Source organism: Gallinula chloropus, assembly GCF_964237585.1.
Source record: "Gallinula chloropus genome assembly, chromosome: 2".
Lineage (NCBI taxonomy): Eukaryota > Metazoa > Chordata > Aves > Gruiformes > Rallidae > Gallinula > Gallinula chloropus.
In genome coordinates, this window is record NC_140086.1 from 133424705 (window position 1) to 133452205 (window position 27501).

At 34.9% G+C, this 27501-nt stretch overlaps 1 protein-coding gene across 4 annotated transcripts in view; it reads left to right on the forward strand.

Annotated features, from left to right (window-relative positions):
* Positions 1-26783, forward strand: part of DGKB (diacylglycerol kinase beta) — a gene marked incomplete at both ends in the record, with an annotated part of 316588 nt that extends 289805 nt beyond the window's left edge. For all 4 annotated transcript variants that reach the window (XM_084260022.1, XM_084260024.1, XM_084260023.1 and 1 more), the window contains 3 exons: positions 15066-15186; positions 17052-17112; positions 26676-26783. In XM_084260022.1, the coding sequence (XP_084116148.1) occupies positions 15066-15186; positions 17052-17112; positions 26676-26783 (290 nt within the window). The remainder of the gene's footprint in view (positions 1-15065; positions 15187-17051; positions 17113-26675) is intronic.
* Between the last annotated feature and the right edge of the window lie 718 nt (positions 26784-27501).

A 27501-nucleotide genomic window follows, 5' to 3' on the forward strand; every position in this document is an offset into this window, starting at 1 on the left:
AGGCAGTCTTTGTCTTAGCCTTTACAGCTGAAGTGTTGCAGCAAGGAAATCTATGTGTGATGGGGCTAAGCAGAAAGTAATTTCAGTTTGATAAAGCTTTAATTAAATTTTTAACCAACAGCTTTTGCCAATTAAAAAATTTAAAATGTAATTGAAATGGCAAGTAGTAGGATTAGATACAACAAACATTTTATATATTTTTGTGTATATGCATGTGGAAAATTCTGTGAATTTACTTTATGAAGTGTTATGTACATTGACCATAAAAACCGAGTTAAAAGAACAATCTTAAGGCTACAGTTAGAACTCAAAACATAGACAGTGCCAATGTTCAGATAGTCCAACCTTAATTCAGTAATCTTGTGAAGACCAATTTTCTGGACTCCATAGTGTTGTACTTTTTCCATGGCAAGTGCCATGAACTTCAGTGTGTATAATGTGCTTTGATGATATAAAGAACTGTTTAAGCACTGGGAATTAGCATTGGCAATGTCATATTCAGGGATATTTTGGAAAAAAACATATGATGGAAAAAATATCTCAAAACTTAGCAATTAATTCTGTTTTCCCTCACTGCTCTTCTTTTATCTTCCTCTTTGTTTTTGTTTGTTTTTCATGCTATAACCAAAATAGCATTGATTAATTTTATTTTATTCTGAGAAGATACTTTTCCATTTATTCAACAGATTTAGGACTGGGTCCAGTTCTCATTATATGTGAATATGAGTTGAGTTAAACTTTTGTTGAACTTTCTTTATGCTTGCTATTGAAAGAACACTTATTCTTAGAGTTTGATTTTGTTTGATTTTTTCCTGCATTAATCAGGATGAGGAATCTTGGTTGGATTGCTCAGATATTAACTGTATAGTGATGTTTCTACTCTTTCTTATTATTTTGTATATCTGTTGAATTTAACAATATATTTCTATTTTAATGAAAATAGAATACCTGAAATATTTGATTAGTATTAGGTTTTACAACAGCTTGGGGGTTTGTTTCTGTATTTTTGCAAATTCAAAAATACATGCAATAAAAATAACACAACCCCTGAATTTTAAGCTCAGATTGACTTGGCAGTTCCCTTTATATTAATTGTATACAAAACAGTTTCTTACAAGTAGTCAAAACACTAATGTTTTTACTTGCACTTTTTAAAGCCTTTTTAACTGAACATTGCCAGAAATTACAAGAAGCTGATAACTGCTATACACAGATGTTTCAGCTTCTGCAGTAAGAACTCAAATAAGGTTTTCAAGAACATTCATATTTTTAGCTTTTTGTAACTCTAGTGACCGTTATCAAATAAAGGCCGCGAGAAACGAGATATTTTAAAAGTAGCAAATGGCAGCTTTTACAGTTATTAAATAAAGCTTTGATTCATGTGGGTTGATGGCACAATTACAGCATGTTCAACCCAACTCTTGAAATATGATTAACATAAGCTGATATTGTAGTTAAATATTTAGGTGATGCACAAGACATTTTTTCTCATTGATTCCTGATATTGTTGTCACTTTCTGGAAATATCACAAGCTGTATCACACATACATATAAACCTGAATGAACTACCTTTTCCTTTAATTTTGCCTATTCATATAGGGGAAGATTAAAATTATGCTGAATTTTTCATAAGTCTAATATCAATAAATGAATATTTAATGAAATACAAAACCAAGCATACAGAATGAACTGTTTTCAACAGCTGTAAACAGGGTTTCATTTAGTGCATGGCACACTTACCTAGGACTCTTGACTCAAAGAAATTAGATACGTTATAAATGGATGAAAAGAGGACTGTGAGAATTCATGCTTTATAAGGAAGGATTTTTTTCCATTTAACCCATCAGTTGTGAGATTTCTCTTTCACAACCCTTACAGCATTGTTCCTTTTCATTTTAGTCAGCCAAAGCAGCTGGGTCTTTATAGCTGCAAAATGTTTGCTTACGACCAACTGCTGTTTTGTATACCACTTCTCATCAGTAGCAAATATTTTGGTTTTCACTATTTCTCCATGCTTGTCATAACTTGTCGATGAGCAATGTTGTAACATGTATCCAATTAATCAATGACCTCTTCGTGTCTTCTGGCCTGATTCTTTTCTTGATGAGTACCTAAGGAGGTGTGCACAGTGCAGAAGATCCCCCAGACTAACAAATGAGACTGTGCAGGCACAAAGTCCATCCATAGGACTCCAGTAAAAGGATAGTCTCCTCAGACCTTGACAGCTTTGTGGTAGTAGATTAAAAGTAATTGGTAGGTCAAAATTATTCTAAAGGTCTTACGAACTGTGATGACGATATCTCATGACAGGGACACCTGGTCCACTTTGACTCCTGAATAATCACAGTCATTTGGCCTGTTCGAAGTTAACAATGTAAGATATATGGTTTATAATCTGTTGCACACAGGACTGATAGTCTACAATCTTTTCCAACAGGGAAGGGATTCTGATGAGTCTGTAGTGCTACCCTTATCTAACACTGATAATGCATACAATAAATAGATATGAAACATATGGGCATCTGATACTGTACGACTGTGGAAGCTCATCAGGCTCATGACTGCCTGGCATTTGATCGAAGACTAGGGAAGACAAGGGAATCCCAGGTCTTCTAGGCATGCAAAAAGTCATAGCTCAGCAATAAAGCTCAGAAATGGTACGAAGTGAGTTTTGCTAGCATATAGTAGTACTTATTTGTGAAATATATTTTAAAGCAACCATCCAATTATTTCATTTATTGCAACATGCTTTTGCCAGATGGTGTTTCGTATCAGGTCAAAAAATAATGAAGGAATTTGGCATTAGAATTGAAGTAAAAAGAAAAGATGAGTAACTAGGGATTGCAAATTTGTTACAGCTTTTTTTTTTCTCTCCTAAAATCAGACTTTTGTAATGTTTTTGAGTCTCTTCCCTGTGGATTTATTTGTATTTATTGCACTGTTGTCGCACCTTGTTAGCAAAGATAATTTACCGTGTGGTGAAACAAACTCCCAATTCCTAGAGACATATAGATCTAAAATAGTTTGTCCTTTCAGTTTTTAGATTATCTATTAGACTTATTCAAGATATTTAATTAGTGACTGGGGAAGGAAGGAGGTGATTTGAAATTGCCAAGAAAAAGTAGTTACCCACAAACATTTGTGAGGAAATTCTTTCAAAGCTCAATATGTCCAGTTGTACTCTTGACAACATTTTGCTCCTGTCATGAATAGAAATGTAGGTCTTGTCAAAAGTGCTGGACAAAAATGTAGAGCTGTCGTTCAGACACATTAACAGTGCACCAACTGTAGATTTTCTGGTCCCAGAATACAAGCACTTTATATTTTATTTTTTTCTTTTCCTCCATTTCAAAATTTACTCTTGGGAACAGTGTCAGCTTTTGTTGGTGACATGGTAATGATGATCAAACCATTCATTTCCACCTGAACTAACATGAACACTGGTAGTTTTTGTAAGCTTTCAGTTTTATATGTTTGATTCCTGAAATCTTAGTCTAAGTAAGAAAAGATTGAGCCTGAGCCACTTACTATAGTCTCAGTGGTCTCCGTCAGGTTTTCACGTATTTTTGAAGATTATTAGGACTGGACTTCAATGAGCACATTACATGTGACAGGTTTTGCATCTCCTAGTGATCATTTCAACCAGCTGTCCTGTTTTTCCAAGTACTTAAGTCTTCCATCAAATATCATCAATATTTGTATGAATTAAGTATGTCACTTGAACTTGAAATTAAATTTTTCATTTAATTTTGAAGGTTGATTTTTTAAAAGTGATTTTATATGTAAATCTAGAATTTCTCAGAAGAGTGGATGTTCTCAGAGAAATATGGAGTGTTGGTCCAACTTTAGTATCTTAGAGAGGAAAAGCTTTCTCTACAGGCATTTTGATCAGCTTTAAATAGATGAAAGGTACAATTCTTCCTTTAATGTTTCTTCCTTTCCTAGGGAAAAGATGTTCATTTCCATTAACAATACTTCTAGAAAATGCTAGCAACCCTGGCCTATGCATCTGTGAAAAGCAAGACCCAAATTTAAAAAAAAAAAAAAGGCTAGGATCCAGGAATGGAAGGATTACAACCTGTCTTTTGCTATGCTAGACTCTAAAGCCAGATGTATAATACAAATACTCTAGTGGAATATGGAGGGAAGAGGAGAGATAATCCAATGTATACAGATGCTAGCAGTCAAAATTACTCAAGTTGTACTGAAATTTCCTTTGCACCTGGCACTGGAGGTGTTAGCCATGCCAGTTCAGTCCCCCAACACAGATGTTCTTGTTGTACCACTTCTTATGTGTAACATTTAGGTTTCTGTTTAGCTCGGCATAGCACACATAAATACTGTAATCCAAAGGCCACCCATTTATTAGTGCACCTGCATCTTCTACTCTCTTTAATTCCCTTAGTATATTGCAGTTCCCTTGTGCCGCTGATACTAGTGCGAAGTAGTCTTATGGAAAATTCAGCTACTATTACCATGCATGAATTACAATAATGACAAATATTTTTCAAAATCAATCATATATTATATTATACTGGTAAGGCTGAATTTTCAGATGGCTCAAATATGTAAATGCAAACCTGTTTGTTGTACACAACCTTATTTATATTGCTTTATAATTAGTTGTCTGAAATCATGTACCATAAAGCGGTTACCATAGAGACAGGCCTGAGTAAACAGAGCACTTAAGTCATGCTTGAAACATGCATGTAGTCTGATATCACTGGATAACCATGTGTAGAGGATTTTTGGGGCAGAGACCAAAATCAAGCTCCTTTAAAAATTTGTCTCTAATCCTGGCACCTGGAAGGTATGAATTCTAAAATATTAATAAACAATCTTAATTTCCACATGTGACGAAAAAGCAACTGACCCACTCTTACTTTCCAGTGGGTAATTAATTAGTTAAACCCAGAACCTTTGTTCAAAACTAGAATTCAATTTGAGATTTGCTCCTTCTGTTTTGGACTGGAGGTATGACTTATAAGTTCGAAAGGTGTCTTTTCCTTCTGTATCTGTTAGCATCATGATGGATATTAACTCTCCCTACAAGTGTTGCCGAGCAATATATGGCATATATCATGCAACTAGCACATGCAGTAGAACTAACAACATAACACAACAGGGTGTTCTACCATGACCCACCTAGAATGTCATGCACTAAATTAACCCAAATAACTTCTCAAATTCATATGTGTTTGAACTGAGAAAGAGTAATCCTATACATGTACTGTTTCAGTTTTGTCCCCGATACCTAGAAAAGGAATTTAAGCAAAGATACATTCATGAAGATGAATTAGTGAAGCTGGAAAGTAGAAATCCTTTCCTGAAATACCATCTTATCACAATGCCAACAAGTAACCAGGAGGCTTGTCTAGCTGTCTAAACATAGCTAGTCAGGAATGATAGCAGAACTTTTGAGGAGCTCTAGGTTTGATTGCCGCTATTTAGAATAGGATTGCCATATTCAGGTTTAGCATAGTCATCTGAAAACATCCAAAACACACATGTATTTATGCAATTCTGATCTCCTTATCTGTTTGTCTTGTGCTTCCTCTTGCTCTCTGTCATTCAGAACAAAAGTGAGAGTGAAAAATGAGAATTAAAATAAGATGAACACCATTCCAGTAGTTTTTTTAGGTCCCCTATTTTGTATTAAACTCTTATCAGGATATATTTTTCTTACCCTGTCAAATGTCTCTAAAGACAAATTCAGTAAGGCTCTACATTTCAGTATAGGTTTTCAGCTCAGGATGAGTTAGCTCTGGGCAAGGACTTTACTTCTATATTTCTCTGACACCTAGGAACATCATAAGTGGTGTTATAGCTGAATAGTGTGTGTTTAGATTGTTTTGTAGTAAAAGATTGTGCCTTTTATTTTATGGCACACCATTATAATAAAATAATGTTATCTCCAGATTCATGATCCATTTTTTCTCTTTTATTTTTGGTTAGGTTTTTTTTGATAAGTCATCTTTTCTTGTCTGAAACAAAATAAAGTTTGTTTTTTCCTATTTGATACTGTTCAGGACCAGAGCACTAAAACTAACTTGAGTGTCACTACCATGATACTTGTAGCTGGATCTGGTCTTTTTGTCCTTGAAGAAATTTGGCACTGGTTTCTAGTTGTCTTTATCATGTTTATGGAAATACCTGTCTTTCCTATGTGTGTTGTAAATAAATGTTGAGAAAAGCTATTGAAAAGTGGCTTGATGTCAGTCATGAATACTTAAAAATATTGAAAGATATAACAAAAAAAATTACTTTTTGTTTTATTGTGATTCTTTTCAATGTCTTTCCATGCAAAGCATGCCTGTCAAAACAGATGTTTATTTTTGTTGTGGTACTACTAAAGGTAGCTCTCCCCTTTGGCTTCACCAATAGCAAAGGGAGCTGTCATCTTGTAAATCAGTAATCATACAAAAATACTGACTTTTTAGCAATGTATGTAGTTCAGATAGGAAGAAAAATACCTGCAGTTGCTTGTGTCTAAGTGGATTATGTAGCAGAGACCAAAACTCAAAACGACAGAACAGAACAAATTCAAGGAAAGTAGACATTGGGAAAATCTGTTCACATACTTGGAGTTCAGTCCTAGAAGTAACAAACACACTTGTGTCCCATCAGACAATAAGTAGAGGGTATATCACTTCTGCAGGCCTTACATAGCCTCCACCAAGGAACCAACACATTTAGAAATTTTGGGGCGGTACATTTAGCAGAAATTCAGCTTTATACACTTGAAGTTGATCAAACTTGCTAGCTTGTCTCCCAAGATTCCTCTCAGTGGCAACAGAAAAAACCACACTCCTCCAGAAAAACAGACCTCTTGGATTCTTCCGGTTTCATTGTGTGGAGAAGACTGAGCTTTTTTTCACTTCTCCATATATAAATTCCTAATACAATTAGAGGACCTCTCAAGATACCATCCTTTTATCTGCTTCTGTTGCTCCTATACCAGACTTGTCAGCCCCTTGTGAATGTCCTGAGAGTCCTATGGCACTTTAGACACCGCAAAAAACATTTGGTTTAGTGGCCATTAACCAATTTAATGGCTAAATGTGGTCTATGATACATTTCGTTGATTTCCAGAATACTTTCCTGGGGTTAGGCTCTTGGTTGATTCCTAAAAATCGCTGTTGTTCCAACCAGCAGCCATTTTGCATACTGTGATCTCCAAGCACCATGGAATAGTAGCATGATGGAAAAAGCAAATGGAAATATCTTTCATGAAGAGGAAGAGGAATGTAGGTCATCTTTAGGGGAGTTCTGACCTTGTGGGCCAAAATTACTACCACTTTAATCAAAACCAGTTTTAATACTCATGTAGATGGAATGAGGATTTCTTTCCGGCTGATAGCTAAAAAACTCTTTGGTGGATAAATATAGGGATAATGCCATTTATTAGTGTTTGCTACCCTGCAGAAAGGGAACATTTATCCCCTGTTAGTACTAGTCCTCTTAGAAATGTACAAATCAAAGCTGGTTTTCATTGATCAGATTTCTACATTTCCATCAATATTACTGTATTTTTCTTTTCTAGGCTGTGGCATTTTTATAGGCTAATCAAATATCCAATATTACTAGGAGCCATTTAAAGTGAATGCCAGAACTACTAAGGAGTAATTTGAGAATTAGATCTATTTTTGTTAGTTGAAATGATCTTGACTTGTTCATATCGTATTGTACCTGATGCTCAGTAATATGATAGTACCAATACAAATAGAAAGATATCCGGTTTGAAGTTCTTAAATATCTGTTAAAAGTGGTGAGCAGTCCAAGCACATTAAAATTCCATTTTCCCCCATACAAGTGTTTGCTGCAGATGACCCCCACTGATCTTAAATATATTTCTGTATCTGTAACTGAATAGAGGTTTTCCGTACAGCATGTTCTAATGGTACTCTGGCCTTTAGCCAACAAGGCACTGAATAAGGCTATTTTTAAAATACAGAAACTGGGAACAGCTGCAGCAATCAAATTTGATAAAAACAGAGAGGAACTTTGCTTTTTTTTTGCCTTTTTTTTTTTTTTTTACGGTTTGTCCAAGTTTAGACTCCTTTCATAGAACAGCTTTTGTTCTGCTGGATGAAGGGGGTATAAGAGTAACACAGTGAAATCCTTTTGAACAAATAACTTTTAAAAGAATACAGATTAAAATAATAGGGGACTTTTTGGTGCAGCAGCATGTTCAATGCAATTGTACCTCAAACTATTAAAAGAATAAATCTATAAAAAAAGAATACATTTTGTCTGCCAAGCTTTACCATAAAAGACTTACCCATAATGATCTCCTGAACTGGAAGATGAAACCTCTTATTTCAAATGCTGAACATCTGAACATTGGTATTTGGGAACAGTTTTTAGGTGGAAGTGATTTCATTTGAATGTTCTGGAGTGGGCTGTTTTTTGGTGATGTTTTATTTTTCTTCTTTTACTGTTAAACAAAAAAGTTTCAATGAAAAACTCTCCTCTCCTTCCCTCTGGCAATCTGGAAAAAAAAAGTTCACTTAAGGAAAAGTTTTACAAAGGCCTTCTGTCCACATTAAAAAGTTTCGTAAAATACTTAATTATAAGGACTAATTCTTCCTTTTTTGCCCTCCTATTTTTTGGGGAAACTTGTCATTCAATAATAAATGAGAATCAGGAGATCATTACATTCAGAAAAAAATCCATTACACAGTAGTAGGCTGAGCTGTATCTGTTAAACTATTCCATCTGAGGATGGAGTCTCTGTGCTAGACTGATGAAGATACTGGGTGAAATCTGGGCTCCACTGAAGTCCGTAAGAGTTTTGCCACTGAATTTGGCAGAGAAAGAATTTTACTGATTGCATTCATTTTAAGTGTAAAAAGTAGCACCTTTGCATTCTTACCCCATTCAAGCTTAGTGCTTCATCAATTAAGATAGTGGAGCTAACATGTACTGAATTTCTCATATGCATAAATGGGGGTATATATGATATGTGTGCATGTCCATATAGGTATAAAATCTGTGGAGCTTTTTGTGTGTGCTTATATATGTAAAATACCTGCTTAATTTATTGTCACCGTATCTGAGTATTTCACTCGGGCGAAAATTACAGCAGTGTTATATCTTCCTTTCTTTACACTAAGGCAGGCTTATCTTGTTCTGTTTTAAAAACAGGAAAAAATTATGAAGACGGGAGTAGAGACTTAAGAATGTTCTAAATGTATGGAGCCACCTGAGATGATTAATGTTTACAAGCAAACTTAGCAATGCAAAATACTCAAAACTGGGTCAAATCCTATAGACATAGGATTTGATATATATCCTATAGACATAGGATTTGATATATATCCTCAAAGTCACTACTAAGAGGGAGAACAGACTTCTAAAAGCAGAGGTTGAAATTCAGGAGTTGCTCATTTGTTTCCATTCTCTGCCACAAATTTCACATGTGATCTTGGCCAGGTCAGTTCTATGAACTCATGCGCTTAACTTTACATGGTAGAAATAATGTTATGACTCTTGTGGGTCTACACACAATATATCCAGCTGAATATGAGAACAAACCTTCTGCAGGACCTAAACTTGTCTGTTTACAATTTTCACTTTGTAATACAGATGTAATAATGTTACTTTCCTCTCATGCTTTGTCTGGTTTATTTGTCTATATTATAAATTCTTAAGACAGGAGCGGTCTTTTGGTATATGCCTGTGAATCAATAACAAAACAGAGCCTTGATATCATCTGGAGTTCCAGGTACAACTCTTAATATAAACAATTGCAAATGTTGAGGCATATATTACTTTGGGTAGATTCTTAAAAGCAAAGCATAACAAAAATAGGATGTACATATTGCTCTTGATCCACTCATTTGTTGCAACTGGGAATCTAGAAAAGTCATTCATTTGAAATCAGGAGAATACTGTGACATTAAATGCATTTTTAGCATTTTATATAGCAACGGTGCCTATCCCTGCATATAGAAGAGACCCCACATTTCTGCATAATGGGAAACTACAGAGTTAATGCAGGCTGTGTTCTAGGAAGATACTGAAACGTTCATGTGCAGAGCATTGAGCTCCAGAGATTTTCAAGGATCCTCTGGCATCATACCAGTTCTCAAATTCTTATCCAGTATTTTAACTGGACAAAAAGATTTCCAGCGTGATGATTAGTAAGGTTTGATTACATTTAGTAAGCCGTGGAGCCCGTTCTCTTGGAAGACAAACTGCTGCCAGAGACAGATTTACCACTGACCAACAGTGTTTTTATGCAAATGTGCCTGAGTGAGTGCAGTAACCCCAAGTTATAATAGAGTCATTCAATCTCTTGCCAGGACAGCAATATTTATATATTGCAAAGATAAATTGGATATCAAAACCAGTTCCATTACAGAGGGAAAGTTCTCTATGTAAATCAACATTTCTAATCACACCATGCCTCTTCCCACCCCCTTTCTCTTTCCTTGCTTTATCTTCATAGATGAATTCCAAATGTGTTTTTTCTCTTGTGTGTTCACTTTGAATATTGAAGCGTTCAGCTAATGACAAGCTAACGAATAATGTAAACTTCTCACTAAGAAACTTTGAAGTCTACAAGCGTTTTTCTTCATGCCTTGGGAAACTGCTTATGTTCACATAGGGTGTTTTGTCTGCCACTTGTGCAAGTTTCTGTTTGGACTTCTCTTTCTCCTGCTGCCTGATGGGAAAAAATGGGCAGTCATCTCCCTAGTGACTTTATCTCCCCATCAGGAATGAGTGCAAGGGGTCAGATGCCCCTCTTTATGCTAGTCACCGTCTGCTGACAGCAGCGCTCCCTTGGGAGAGCTGGCATGCTTTACTGATGGGGCTAATGTGAGGAGACACGTGAAGTACTTTGGTTTGTGGAAGAGGGCAGGAGAGGCATGGTGCTGTGAAAACATTCCCACACACTCTAATGGCTCATTCACATAGAAAACAAGCGAGAGCCTTCAGCTCTTTCACAAAGCTCAAAGTAGAACAAACGGACTCAAGAACCCCAAGGCACCAGTCAAAACACACTTTCCTAATGCACTAATGCTGAGATGCTCTCCATGATAGCTTACCTATGAGACTTTAGCTCTCATTTAGGCAACTAAATGACCTGGCAGGACTGAAAAGCTGCTCAGTATCTGATAGTTGCTGTCAGTGCATTTAGCTGGCTAAATTCTTTTTGAAAATGTAACCTTCATTTTCCTAAATGTAAATATCCTAAAACTGGTTCTAATACATGAAGCATGCATTGGAGAATTTTATCAGTGTAATCACTAATTAATTATTCTCTCTCTAGAATAAAATCTCTAGTATGTACAAGAAATGCCTAAAAAATGGTACATTTTTTGCTCTACAGTTGGTAGAGATACACACAGATACACACACAAGTATTTATACTATAATTTGAGGATTGAAGAGAAGTGACTTTCTGAATTATGTCTTGAACAGAGTTGGGATACGTGTCACGGAAAAGTCCACATAAGCTATTTTAAGAGATGAATGATGTTTAGTGAACAGTATTCATTATTTTAGTCTACATTTTGTAAGATGTGTGATAGTGATACTAGATCAACCCATGAGTTTGTGTAGCTCAGTGTCTGACCTCTAACTCCAAACTGTATTGCATGATTAGAAAGAAAGCATAAGAGGGCAAACTTACAGTGATCCTTCTATTAAGGTACCCTAGCAAATATGGATCAATTTGTGATTTAGGGAATTTTGAAGTGTAGTATGGCACTGTGATATAGAAAAAGATTATGTAAAAAGGGTTTCCTGTTTGTGCTATGAATCTCTTTAGTTCCTGCATTTTGAGAAATACTGAATTATAGTTCTGTCTTCACCTACTCCATGACACTTCTTATTTTCTCTGCCTGTATCATCTTTCCTGCATTCATCTCCTTACTTCCTGGAGGGTCCTAGTCTAATTTTTTTCATATACAAGCTGTTCCATATTTGTTACTGTGTTTTTTGCTCTGTTATGTCCAGTTATGTGATATCTTCCTGTGCACTGCTGAGTGGACCAGAACTACAAGCTCCTTACTGTATGAATGTACCAATCACAATAGTTGATGATATTTGATTACTACTGAGCTTACATTTTCATAGAAGTAGCTGCAGTAACTTTATAATCCTAATTCCTTCATGACGGTATTAATTGTAGCCCAGCAAAATGCACAAATATATATGGGTATATACACATAGACATACACACATTTATTTTTGAATGTGATATATATGCAGATAACAATCTTCGTATATGTAGTTGGCTCTGTTATATGTAGTTAGGTCAGTTTCTTCTCATGGGCATTAAGTTGCATGTACTGAATTTTTTGCCTTTTCATTGCCCTTTGTATGGTAAAATTCCAAACCTTTTTTTTATAACTGGCATTTGGCTTTATTTCCTTGAACCCTCAGTAACTCACTACTGATGTTTCCAGATTATTTAGGGGAATATGTTATGCAGTACAGAGGCCACCATAGATCTTTCTGAGAAATCAGTCATAAGCTGATCACCAGAACGAAGAATGGCTTCCCCTTTCCTGTCTTTTAATTTAATAGAATACCTGATCTCTTTAATAAAGCTCAGTCTCTCGGAGTCTTTGGTGGGAACATTTATGAGCAAACATAATCCATTCATTGATGTCATGGCCCTTTTTATTCAACCAGTGTACCTGTAGCTGTCTGTGAAGAATGGGATTAAGATATACACACTCCTTTTTTCCACTTTTGCTCGCTCTAAATTCTTATCAAAGTCAACAGAGCTCAAGGATTTGTTGAAATAGTTATGACTATGCAAAACCATCAGGTCGAATATATTAACAAGGGCCAGAGCCCAAATTAACCCTAAATTGATAATTGCATGTTACATTTGCTTTGATTTTTACTACTTCAGAAGGTTACATCTAATTTAAGCTTGATTCTAAAAATATTCGTATTTGGCCTAACATAACCCTGTTTGGGAATGTGCCATTGCAAATGCAAAGTTTTCCAAAAGACTTCACTTTTTTTGTAGGTAAGACTATTGTTTAGTTCCATCTCCCAATGGTTAATACAACCCATTTTTGCAATGTGTGGTATAGAGCAAAGGGCAGGATTTGGCCCTTGTTACCTGCTGTTACTGGCGCTAATCTCACAGCTATTGAAAAATGATGCATCAAATTTATATCACTGCAAATGTCACTATTCTGAATCTTGCATATGTTGCCTGAGCTGTCAGTAATAAAAATCTGTTCTTAATTATTCTCCCATTTAAAAAAAATAATAATTTTCTAATAACCCAGTGAATAGGAATTTAATGTTTTCTTTGGCTGGAAATACATCTACAGAGTTCTGTGTGGTTTTATAATATAATAGCTTTATCAAATCAGTAGGACTTCCCCATTTAAATCCCTGTGGCTAGCAGAATTTATTTAAATCTGAGGTAAGTCTAAAAGTGAGTAACGTAAGGAAAACATTTTAAGAGAGAAACAATTCAGAAGAAAGCCGGGCATAAAGAATTGTGTTTACATGTGTTTCAAGGATATAAACTATAAAAATGTATAGTTAAAATTATTCATATTTTATATTATGATCTTTTGTCCATCTTATTGTTTTTTCTTGATAGAAAATAATAGGATTTACTTTTGCTTCATTAATATTATATGGAACTGATTTCACTGTGAGGAGAAAATGAAGATAGCAAAGAATATTAGGAAAGTGTAAGAAGAAAAATGAAGGCTTTGGATAGCATCAGATTTTCTGGTTGGAAGCAGAATAATCCAGACCATAAATCCTATTTGCTTTTAATACTTTTTATTTTTCTCCCTAACACAGTACTTCTTTCAGTTAATTACGTTCATTCAAAGCCCAAAGACGTGAACAGAAAAGACTCCTTTTGAAACTTTGGACTAGCCTCATAGACATAATTAGCATGAAATTCTACCTTCATTAAAGGTTGAAGGGTTTAAAATATACAAAGACTAATGTGCTCTCCTTTCTTTGTTTTTTCAGTGTGATGATAGACTAACATTTTAGCTCATTGCTGTGCTTCACTGAATAGTGTACCTTTGGAACCATGGATGTTAACAGCCAATCTATAAAACGCACATAATATGCAGCTAAAAAAATGTTTCTTTTTCTTGTCCATCTGGTCTTGGCAGCATGTATATAAACAGGAACATATAAAGCATTGCATACAAGACACCCTAGTTGATTCTGGATAATATTTCATTACCTTGTTTGGTTGCTTCACAAACCAGACTGCTATATCACTGTTTAGGTTTTTGCTTGTATCTCTGTATCTACAATTCTTGACACAATTTGTCCTTGTTCCTTGAAGCCAGGAAAACTAATATTTATTTTACCACAGAGAGTATTTATTTAAATAATTTTTGAAGTTTCATTCCAAAATGCTAAACAATCAAAAAGCAACGTGAAACAAAATTGTATAACTGGGTGCAAACTAGCACTACAAAGTTCAGAAAAGCTAGATGAATAGTTGCTGATATAAGGGAGTTTTCTGTCCATTTTGCATCGAATCTGTGTTCTAACTGAGACAAAAATCCAATGTAAAAACATAAGATTGTAAAACATTAAAGACTGTAATAACACATGCACACAAAGGTTGAATTAGCATTGTACACATCATCTGGAAATGGTTGTGTAGAAGAGAATCCAGTAGTGTCTAGATCACTGACTTTTCTTATGCCAGATTCTATGTATCTGTTGAAAGAATGAACAGCATAAACTTTTAAACTGAAATCATCTCATTTTATGAGTGCCAGGTAACCTAAATGAAGGAATCTCGCCTAGTTTCTCATGTAATAAGATTATCTGTTCAGTATAAAAATATACCAGGGAGATAATTACTGTATTTTAGAATCATTTTGGTCAGCTTATTTTAGAATGGTGGGACAACAGGCCCAGATGTGTCCAACCTCAAAGCTGTTCAATTTTAAAAGTGCGGTCACTTCTTAGAAATAATAATTTTTGCCAGTTCTGTTCTCCACATCCTTTATTATCTGGTCTTCTGAAAATTCTTACTCGTCATGATGACCAATGTCAAAATACTGTCTGGAAAAAATGTGTTTTTCCAATTTTTGTAGATCTAAGTGACCAACTTATGGAAGTGGTTGGTCTGGAAGGAGCCATGGAGATGGGACAGATATACACAGGACTGAAAAGTGCTGGAAGACGGCTTGCCCAGTGTTCGTCTGTTGTCATCAGGTATCAGCAGCTTTAATTTGCACTGTGCTGTTGTAATGAAACAGTGAAGTTTTATATATCATCAGTACACTTTCTTTAGTAGTTTAATAGCCACTATTAGTGTACTTATTGCTTGTGAAAGTAACATTATTATATATAAAATATATGCATTCCATCCATATTCTATATCCATACATCTGCCTTTCTTTAAATGTGTGAAAAAAATAGAAATAGGGTGTTCACATTCAGTCTCTAACATGTTGTATTCAACTGTCATTTCATCCTATGAACAAATACTGTCAGGCAGTTGGAGCAGGAAAAGTAAGGCATGAACATTGTGGGGTTTATTACTGACGTACACTCCATGAAATTTTGAGCAAGAAGTAATTTACCATTACTTTGACACATTTTAACCCATCTATAATGCATACCTCACCGGGGAATAGTAGCATGTAATTAGTATTTGTAAAGCACTTTTTTGAGCTGTAGAAGTCAAAGTGCTCTGTTTTTAATTTATTTGTTATTTACTGAACACTGACAAGCCACTATTAATAAATGTGTTAGTATGTGTAAGCTACTAAGGGTGGAGCACACTAATTTAGTTGTGTTTTATCATTTGCTATGCTAAAAGGGACCAGAATATTCATAAGAGAGGAAATTGGTTAGGACTGAAGAAAAAAGTAATTATTCTAACTTTTGGATTAGATAAATACTGGAAAAGAGAGAGGTGGTCAACTCTTTCTCAGTGAAGATATTTGTCAGGAAGAATTTTTCAAAATCTTAATAAAACCATAACCTGTACAGTTGTAAGTATCAAAAGCCTAAAATGAGCATAAAACTGAAGAGCAGTAGTAATAACTTTTAAGAAAATAAGTAGGATCTGCTAAAGTGCCTGGCATGTTTTTTTGATTCTCCTTAAGTACTGGGTGATGTTGACTTCAGAAGAACTTTCATGTGGATGAGGAAGATCACAGAGACATTACAGCCTTCTCTTGATACCAAGAGATAATGTTTATAATTCGATATCAACAGGATCATAACTGCAAAAAATTCAGATCCCAGAGAATCACACAAACTGTTGGTCAATTTCAAATAATGTCCAAGCCAGAATTTCCATTGACCAACATGAGTGCTCAATTGACTCTTTTTTTCATTATTAGGTTTATCTACTCTGTGTAATTTTTGTGTGTAAACTCTTTAAATGAAGAAACAGAGGGTTGGAAAAGACCCTAGAATATAATCCTTTCTTGTTTCTTGTATGATTTGGGTTTTTTCTCATTTTATCTATACTTTTCTTAATGCGGTGTCCAAGACAAGACAGGGAACACTGTTTGCAACTTTATGTTAAAATCAGTGCCCCTTTACTAGAGATTTAAATTTATAACATGTATAGTACAGATGTCATGTTATGTGAGGGCTCTGTCTAACCCAGAGTTAGACAGAAGTGTAAAAAGCACATTTTATCTTTCTGATAAATGGTGATAATAGAGCTCAAATTTATTCCTTAATTCCTTTGTAGTAGTCCGTCTAAATTATATATAAATAGCAGAGGTTCCTTTGGCTTTTAATTTAATAAGGTTTATTCCCGAAGTTCTTCCATAATTCTCTCTTTATTTCACAAATTACAGACCATTTGCCCATGAGATGGTAGTGTATCAAGAAGTGTGAATGTTTGCAGAATTTCTTCTTTGAGTGTTGAAAATCAAACTAGGCCTGCTAAGTGACTAGGTAACTTCTGTAAATATTTTGGGTCATACTGGAGATAACAGAAGTTTAGGGGTAAATCAGGATTTTGTGTGTGCCACTGTATGTATGCCTCCTTAATAAATGTTTTTATCAATTGTGTCTAGTTACTCTTTCTTATACTATGAAATATTTCCCTTTAGGACCAGCAAGTCTCTGCCTATGCAGATAGATGGAGAACCTTGGATGCAAACTCCTTGCACGGTAAGGATGCTGTTATCTCCAGGAAGAGTGCTGAAGGAAAATAAAAAAGGAACTTTTTTATGAGTTACAAAAATTAAAATAGTCAGAAATATTAATTATTTTCACTTCTTCAATGACAAAAGGACAATATTTTGGTTTAAAAGACAATCATTGTGATTAGTATTAACTCAATTTTCTTAAGTAACATCTTCACACAGTGGTGTTATATAGTTCAACACCCACTGCATTTTCAGTCATCATGCTGTCTTTTTCCCACAGATCAGGATGGAATAAAAAGGCATTTATTTTAAAAGTTTGGAAAATATTCAAAGGGTGAAACCCCAGCATCTCTGTACCCAACATGTTTGTTTATTTATGATGATGTATCAGATTTATAGTCTCTTTTGCTGAGGAAAAAATAATGTTCATTTTGGTGCTAAAATGTATAAAGGAACTAATTACTTTTCAAAAATTTAGGAAGATTTTTCATTGTGCTTTTCAGAAGTCATATCAAGGATGCTTTATTTAAAGCTGAAGTCTCGACTGTGCTGATTGAATTACATGATAGAACTAATTATTTAGTCTTTTGTTGCAGTGCCCACACATATGAAGTAAACAGTGGATAGGATAGGATAGGATAGGATAGGATAGGATAGGATAGGATAGGATAGGATAGGATAGGATAGGATAGGATAGGATAGGATAGGATAGTTAGTTTGCTCTGGAAGATTTTTGAATAAATGTTTTCTGACAGCACACGAAAGGTGTATGTTTAAGGTCTCTCCATTTTCACCTCTCTCCAATGAATTATACAGGCTAACTGAGCACTCAGAGAAGATGTTGAAGATGTTGTCTTTATTGTTAAATATGGTCTCAGTAAGATGGTATAATACACAAGTCTACTAATTTTGTTTCCATAAATAAGGGCTGTTTTTAAGTTGATGAATTGCTGTATCCTTGTAGCTTGCAGGTATGACAAACCAGTAATGTGCCTAGGAAGAAATCCCTCTACAGGCAGGAGTAATTCTCCAAACTGGGGTACTGGAGCACTTTCATGAACTTTATGTCTGTAGAATTACAAACTACACAAAAAAGCAAAAGGGAGCGCCTTCAATAAGATGCTGACAGGCACGGCGGCTGATAATGTCTGTGTAAGGATGACAGAGAAGGGATATGATAGTTCCTGTTTACCTGGTACAACATAGAGTACAGCTGAACAGCAGGGAGAGTCACTGAACTCTAATTCTCTATGGTAAGTGCTCAGATGCTGCAATGAGAGGAGAACCATGTGAACACACACCATGTGAAGGCAGAACAGTGGGGATTTTATGAGGTGTTTTCCAGGAAATCTTTTGGAGTTAAGAGATATCATTATCTTTACCTCTTCTACAGTGATGGCTCAGTGTAGAGCAACAGTACTGAACCCAGCAGTTACTTGTTCAAGAAAAAGACATGTAATTTTTCAGTTGCCAGATTACAGAAGAGAACTTATGGAAGGATGCTGGCAATAACATGTGCTTTTTTTGCCTTGAGTGCTTGCTCTGTGCAAAATCCCTGCTATCTGACTGATAATGCTAGCAGAAGCTGCCTGCACGATTGGGGACAGACCTGCAAAAAGAGACAGTTCTTACATTTCAATTACTGCCTTGGGGAATCAGTAAATTATTACTGATAATTACTGCTGTCCAGTTAAAGTACCATTTTAAAGGTGGTAGAAATGACATCTACTTTTCCATGGAACCCATCCTTTCTGCTATACTATTGTTAAGAGAATAGAGTTTATGTTGCACAAGAAAACCATACACTGAATGTATTTATTTCCTCTGAGAATAAAATACATTAACTATTTGTCTATACTATTGCACCCCTATGAATTTAGATACAGAATTATTATTTTATATTATTATTTTTTCAGGAAATGTTGGATTTTTTCTCTGCTGGGGAGCTTAATGTACTTATTGCAATTGCTTTTTTGCATTATTGTACATCTACCCATATCTGTTTTCTACATATTACAAAGGAAAAAAAAATGTATGGTCCAATTTCTTTCCTCCCCATTAATATTAACAACACTGCAGTTTTTCCTTAAAAGTTCTCTGAAAGGACCTAGGAAAGCCTCCTGAAACAATGATAAATGTAGATGGTAGCTTTCTCTCAGTTGAAGCTTAAGATTTGATTTTGTATACTTCAGAGGTCTTTGTTTGGAAACCAAAATGTATTTGATAATGTAAGTATCAGGATGATATGTGAGTGATGGGTACCCAAAACCAGAGTCTGAAAAAACCCCATAAAATCCAAATGAATTCTTATATGTAGCCAACTGTTTAGCCAGTTATTTGAACATGCAGAAGCTTAAAAGAAAGAGAAAAATGTAAGAATCATGAGCTTTTGTCTTCTCTAGAGGCAAAAGTGCATTTTTTTCCAAAAATTACCTGAAAGCAAATTATTAATTACCAGTTTTTAAATGGGGAAAAAAAAAAAAGTGATGCTCACAAAACTGCAACGATGAGTTTAGTTCCTTGGGAAGTATATGAGAGTTTGGTTTTCCTTTTTTTTTCACCTCTTAAGAAATTTCTTTCCCTAGCTCTTACAAGGAACTGAGGTTTATATACAAAGGTGCTAGTAATCATATATCATACACTGAGACATGGTGGTGACATTTCCATGCTACCTCTTATTTTGTGTTAGAATCCTAGAATTACTCAGGTTGGAAAAGATCTTTAAGATCAAGTCCAACCATTATCCTAACTCTGCCAAGCCTAACTGTGAAACCATGTCCCTAAGCACCACATCTATGCATGCTTTTACTTCATGGGTATCAACTCCACTTATTCCCTGGGCAGCCTGTTTCTGTGCTTGACAATCCTTTCAGTGAAGAAATTTTTCCCAATATCCAATCTAAACCTCCCCTGGCACAATGTGAAGCCATTTCCTCTCATCTTGTTACTTGGGAGAAAAGACCAACACTCACCTGGCTACAACCTTCTTTCAGAGGTAGAGCAGTAAGATCTCCCTTCAGCCTCCTTTTCTCCAGCCTAAACAATGCCAGTTCCCTCAGCTGCTCCTCATTAGGTTGCTGAGGGAAGTTGCTTATTAGTTAACTAGTTATATGGCTTTAAGGACAGGAGCTACTGTCTTCACTCAGTAAAGGCCTAGTCAGATATACCATCTCACTAGTACTAGGGGAGAGACCCCTGCAACTTATTCTATTGTACAGATCATGTACACCACTGTAGACACAGCAGCTGAGTCTCAGGTTTTGATTCTTTGGTGCTCCAGACAGAAAACTAGTGTTAAAAAAAAAAAAAAGACTGCTTTCCATCCCTCTCCAGCTGTCCTTTAGAAAGTTGAAATAGCACATTATTTTGATACAGTCCAAGTAACTTCTGTGTCATGTAAGTTCAATGGTTTTATGGACTGAACTATAAAAATTACAGAGACTGATCAAGAAATTCATATGATCAGCAAGTATTGAATTATGCTGGCCCAAGATGCAAGTGGTTAAGATCAGAAGTACTCTTCTGATTCGGTTTCAGATTTTGATACAAAAGAGAGTGTTATACGAATTCTTTTTTTGAGATATGGAGTTCACTCTGATCAAAATTTTCCAGCTATTCCATTATGCATATTAAAGAAAACAAGTACTACATCAAATCCCTATTATGTATGGGATGTAGGCTGCACATGCAGGCTCAGAAGTTTATTTCCAGCTGAAGGAATCATCAAGTTTATCTTTGCTACTTCTTTCTGACTGGAAAAAAATTTATACAAGTATCCTGAGTTGCAGATAGCTGTCTGATAGCTGTCCCTTCTCATGCATGTGAGACCATGTTTCCCCAAAATGACAGTGTGTGCTCTGAGAAAACATTGCCAGGACACAAAGGTTAATGCAGTGATTTCCCAGAAGCTGTGATCTGTGATTTCTTCATTCCTGTGATGTCTTAGAACTAAAGAAATTGTGTGCTTCTTTTAGCATCTTTTATGTTCTTACATTGCTCGTGCACCTAGCATCCCTGAACAAGAGCAGGAATGTGTTCCTGCACGTTCTGTGCATACTTAGAAATGTGAGGGGCTTGGTCTAAAAATCTGTCATCTAGAATTATTCAGTATGTTGAATATATGCCAACTACAGTGTCTGACAAAGTCGCTCTGTTCTGATATAATAAGCTGCAGAATCTGAGTGTCGAATTGTATCGTTTTCACTGGGTTTTTTATAGAGGAGTCTTTCAGAGAAGGAAAGTTGATAATGTTATGTTAAACATCTTGTCTGATTAGCTGAAAAGGAAATTCTATCAGAGCTCTCCTAGACAAATATAGAAACATGAAAGATATCTATGGTTTCACCTGATCTCTAAACAGGTCATTAATAGTAATGAAACTTCAAAGACTCTCAAGTTAATTCAATACGCTTCTAGGTTTAGCCATCAGGATATTTTTTAAGAAAAGTAATCTTTCAATTTAGCTACATAAATTATAGGCATTGTTTTGGAAAAAAAAATCTCTAAGAATATTATATTTTAATGAGCAATAACTGAAATTTCAGTTCTTTCACCTATTCCTGACTTGGTTGGCATCATATCTGATAGAGTGTCAAGCTGCTAACAATGTTAAAATAAAACTAGAAGACAGAAACGTCTATAGATTATGCAAGATAATTGCCTAAATAAAGGAATGACAATTCATAGTCAGACCCCACCTAATGGATTGACAGAAATACAGTTTCATCAATGTCTGAAACATGTAGTATTTTTTAATTATTTACTGATGGGTGTGCTTGTAGTAAGCCATTTAATAATGAAGCTCAGAAATAACTTTTCAAAATATTATAATTTGAATGCACCTTAAAAACAAGTTTTGAATGAATAATTTATTTCACTGCAGCCTTTCCTTGAGTCTCTAGAGATGTGATGAGCCTGAGTACAGAAGTCATACCTTAATAGTTATATCCACATAAAAAAACTTGAAGAACTAAAACCAAACCAAAAGACACTTTTACAGTAACCACTATATACCAGGGCTGGGTGAGAAAACTGAGAGAGTCACAGATTTGCTTTTGTTTTAATGCATAGCTCCTATAGCCTGTAGAATGAATGAAGAAGCCACAGGTGCCTTCTTGCCTCTCCCTGTAAAGGATCTTCTTTCCATATCATTGAACGCATAATATTTTCTTATCAGTTGTTTATAAGGAGAGAATTAAAAGGTTTGTGTCTGCTTATTTAAAGCAAAGATAACTAATTTTAGTAGAGTAGTAGACAGTTATTACATACCTAACCCATAAATGGCAGTCAATCACTAGAAAAAGGTTATATTAAAATGTTTTTTTTCTCTTTTAAGCAACAAAGTTTCTGTTTCAAGGCCAGAGAGATTTACTGAGTTTCTAACACTTTATTTTGCAGTTGGGCATTATTTTATGTTCTCACAGGTACACTGAATAATAATTGATTTTGTTTACCTATGCATATTTTTTCTTTATTTCACAACAGTAGTTTTTGTAATTGACAAAGCAATTTACTGCATGTGTGCTTTCTGCACCCCATACAAATACTCTTAACGTGTAATGCACCTTTCTTTCCAGTTCAGATTGTTAAGAAAAGAATTAGTTGTGACTAATTGCCAATTAATTTGCAGTGGTTTTAGGGAGGAGGGGGGAAAACAATTGCACCTACTAATTAAAATTTAAAATATTCCAAAGTGTCATCTTTAGGTGTCTGTGGAATACATAATTTCCATTTTAGTTCTGCACTGGATCTGTAACAACCCTGAGCTTGACAGCTCTATTAATTTAAAACCTCAGTGATACCTATTAGTACAAAACATGAAAAAAATGCCATTAATCATTTATTTTAATTTTGCAGCTCTGTCATTTTCTCGGTATGTTTAAAAATTATGATGACACCGTAATGTTTTCCAATCTACCTGTGTGAAGGGGAAACGGATCACACTACTTAGAAGAGAGACTAGAGTATATTATTAGAGCTTAATTAATGCCGAACTGATTACATTTGATTGCACTTTGCACAATAATATTGTTAAGAAATTTATTTAAAAGCTGTGTTGCATAATGCTATATTTAAAACAATTGGTTGAGACCAGAAGATATTTTGACCAAAATGACCCACAAACTGCAAGTCACAGGTAGCACTTTGTTTAGCACCGCTTACGTTCTATAGGTCTTACTCATATCACCATACCCAGTGAAGTTCCTGGTCACCTGTGGGAAGATAAAAGTTTTTGGATACAGAGGTGTCGCATCCATCCATTTCATTGACTTCAACAGTTGTGCATTAACTATACATTGGCTATAACATTGTGCATTAGGCTTCCGTCAATGTTCCAGAACATCTTAGAAATTCATGTGGATTTTTACTTTCCCTCTAAGCAGAATTTTGTTACTTCCTTATTTTGCCTATTTTTAAATATTTACTTTTTGACAAATATGCCAAACAGAAAGCTGCTAATCAGGCACTCCTCTAATATAGGAATAAAATGTCCTACATAATTTCTCTAAGTTTTTGGATGTTTTCAATAAAACTAAGTGATCTCAAAACTACTTTTCCAGAATACCGTAGTCATTTGTATGAGTGTTTGTCAATATATCGTCAGTTCCTAAAAACGTTAGATCAGGGTTTGAGCTTTTGGGCTTTTTGCCCTGAGCATCTCTTTTTCTCATGTGTGTCTAAATCAGAGGTTCACCTAGGAGAAAAAAATAAATAAATAAATAAATAAATAAGGTCTTATTTAAAGCTTTTATAATCGTGCTTCTACCAAAAAAACTTGTGAGGTTTCTTGCTGAAAGAGAGATTGAATGGTAAATGTTAGGCTTTACACACTCTATATGCATGTACAGAGAATCTATATATAGCTATAAGTAGTGATTTGTTTTTAACTAAAGTAAATCTCTATTGCTTGTAATTAAAGATTATCCTTTTTTTTCCCTTTTTGCCCATTTCAGTCTTCCATACAACACTTCCAGTGTTCAGTCCTACTCCGACCTACCACACTACTTCTCTTTCTGAGACCTACTAAGGGTCTCAGCCTCCCATTTCAAAGTGTACTGTCACTTGTCACCCAAACTCACAACACCGACTCTGACAGTGCTGCCAGTTTGAAAACAGAAGCATAGTGAGAGTCCAAGGCAGCAACACAAAGTCTAAAAGTTTTAAGAAAGACAAAATTAGCCTATTTCAGGTGAAGTAGTCCAATGGTCCAGCGTGTATTACAAACACACTGATCTGGTTTTATCACAAATTTTAGCAGAAATTTTAATTACTTTTTTTCCACAGGAAAATAAGGAATCAGTGGTTGTCATTGTTAACCAGTGCTGTGTTAACATACACTACTATGCATAAGCAAACAAATATACTTTAAGTTTATGCTTCCTTTTTTTTTTTTTTTTTTTTTTTTGTATTATCAGCATGTAAAATGTATTTTACATCACTGGAATCATGCCAGTTTATAACAGTTGAAAAATATGTCTTGGAGAAATGCATATAGAACTCCACCACCATCCACATGAGTGGTTAATCATGTTCAGGCATCTTAGCTGATCTCAGCTGATAGGATACAACATACTGAAGAGGTCACGGTCTCTGAAACAGATGGCTCAAGCCAAAAAAGAACATTACAAATTAGAAACATTTTCTCAATATGTAATTGCATTCATCCTCAGCAGCATTGAACAGCCCCAATCCAACATGCAATCTGTATGGGGTCTCAGGATTACCTCACCTCTTCATACTAAAGCCATCGTTTCAGCTTTGCTCTTTTATTCATTTTAAGAAAGAATTACTATGATTTACCTCTGAAAGGAAGCTCTGAGGCCATTCCTACTGCCACATCATGGCCAAATCTTGCAATAAGCTGAACTCTTACCATTCTCGAGGAATTCACTCACACACACATGCATGCAGAATATTTCATGTATTGATCCTCAGGATCAGGCTGATATCATCACTCTTCCTGAGCCCCAAAATGCGTCTTATGAGGCATGTGAAAGTTTCAAGAATCCTTGAGGCGGTTTTCCAGGACCAGATCATCAGCTGGTATAAAGTCACATCAATGGAATAATGCCAGTTTACCCCAACTAGAGATTTGGCTTCCAGAGTAGTGCCTGAAGCAGAATTTCTTCTGAGAAAATATGTTGATGCTAGTCTTTGAAAGCAAGAGTTACTATCTGTGTGAAATTAATTGAGGCTGCCAAAAAAATCCCGTATGCTAAATTTGATACTAATGAACAATGTTGACAAAAATAGGTCATGTATGAAACTTGAGACTAATGAACTAAGGTGGCATGGAAATGAGCATTTGAAGAGTAAAGTAAAGGCTCTAATAGAGTTAAATCAACCCACTCATTCTGTTGAGATTTTTATGTTTCTGTCTCCTCATATTGTAGAGTAAATTTCCACCCCAAGAAATGTCCTGATCTATATTTTAATGAGCCTCTCCACGTGACATACATTTTTTGTTTCATTACTATTAGTGAATGACAAGTGAAGGATATTCATTTTAACTTGAAAATGTCAGGTATGCACTTTAAGAGATATATTTTTCCAGTTTTTAATGAGGTGGTGTTTCTTTTTGAAAGAAATACCCATCTCTGATGTGGGTACTATGCAGGTGACAACTGATATTTAATAAGTGATGGTTCTTGTATTAGTCGTAGTTCACTAAAGAAAATGTCTCAGATTGCTTTTGAAAAACTCTTAGCGTCACTAGCCCAAAGGCAAGATGTGACCTTTTTATTACATAATGAGAATCATTTATTATCTTACAATGTATCTTAAAGTCACAGACAAAATGCCACTTTGATAATTGCTTTCAATTAGCTTTGAGCATAGCATACATTCATAAAATGTCTTCTCTAATTTAGACTTGAATTAGAGAAAATTGCAGACATAATCTACTTTAAGGTTGTCTCATTTAAGGTGATTCGTAGTTTTATATGAAAGAAATCAAAACGGGTGGCTTTAGAGCAGTCTTACAAAGTGTTTTAAATAGGCTTTTCAATATTTGAATCTATTCTATTAACAATTAATTAACAAATTAAAATGCTAGTTCATCTTTTTTGACCTTTTTTGTGTATTAATATTTGACTTTGTTCATAATGGTTATTTTGAAATTAAGTAATGTCATGTGTTCCAAAAGAAGTACAGCTTGATTAGATGTATAAATAAAGCATACAAAGACACAGCTTATATCTTAATAGTAGGCAACAGATTGGCCTGTCAGCATGTACGTTCTTTCCAACTTTTAAATTCTCATTCCTCTTGTAGATATTTAAAACATTCAACATCTAGCAATAAATCCCACACTCAAAAAGTAAAATCACATACTGGTTTGTATTTTATCGCATATGATTTTTAATATTGATTGTATGTATAATTTTGAGTATTCGTGGAAACAATGCACATAGATTGCTTTACTGCACATGTAACAGCATTCGTAAAAATGCAGGTATTTTCCTTTCATCTTTGAATAAATTAAGAAGGTTTGGAAGTTACATATAAAGGGAATTCGGGCATCTCAGATACTTGGAATTGAACTAGCTCAAGGGATAATTCTTTTTTTCTTCTTTCTTCCTCTAGATAAAAATTACTCACAAGAACCAAGCTCCCATGTTGATGGGACCTCCTCCAAAAACCGGTCTTTTCTCTTCCATCATCAAAAGGACAAGGAACCACAGCAAGGAATAAGCCTATGTAGTTTAGTTTTTAGAAAACCAATTAGCTTTGTTGGGCTTTGGAATATTTATGCTGGAAATCTTTCAAGAGTTTTAGAATATCTTCTACTTGCAAAATCATGGATTTTTGGTTTAACAGTTTCTGTAACCAAGCTGATGTAAAACTATGCTATTAGAAAAAAATAGTCACAGTTTTGTAGGCATTTTGCATGGTGAAAGCAGATGTTTACATAAAGTGATACAGCATATTTTTGTTGCATGCCTTACCATTTACTAATTTATGGGCTAATTCTGCCATGGAATATGGGAAGAGAATGCCATGGATGATTTGATTTTCTTTGTTAACCATTTCAACTTTTTCTACTACAATGAACATATGCCATAGGTTCAATAGTATCTTTTGAACCAAACATCTTCATGTCAGTAGCCAATTAGACCTGTTTCAAAGGAAAGTTTATTACAGGTCTCATTTGCATGTACTTTTAGTTTATCGTTTCTTTCTACCCTGAGAATATTTTGATTCTAATAAGCATTAAAATCTTTTATCTTATTCTGATAACTCCTGTGTATGTAAACAACTGTACCCACTAAAAACATTGAAAAATGTGTGCAGTATTCAAATGATCATGATTAACTCTTGTGTAAGTTTTTGTAAGATTGGAAATCTGTGCAAGTTTAAGCAAAACCTATAAGGCTAAAAGAGATCATGCTACGAGTGACAATAACAATAC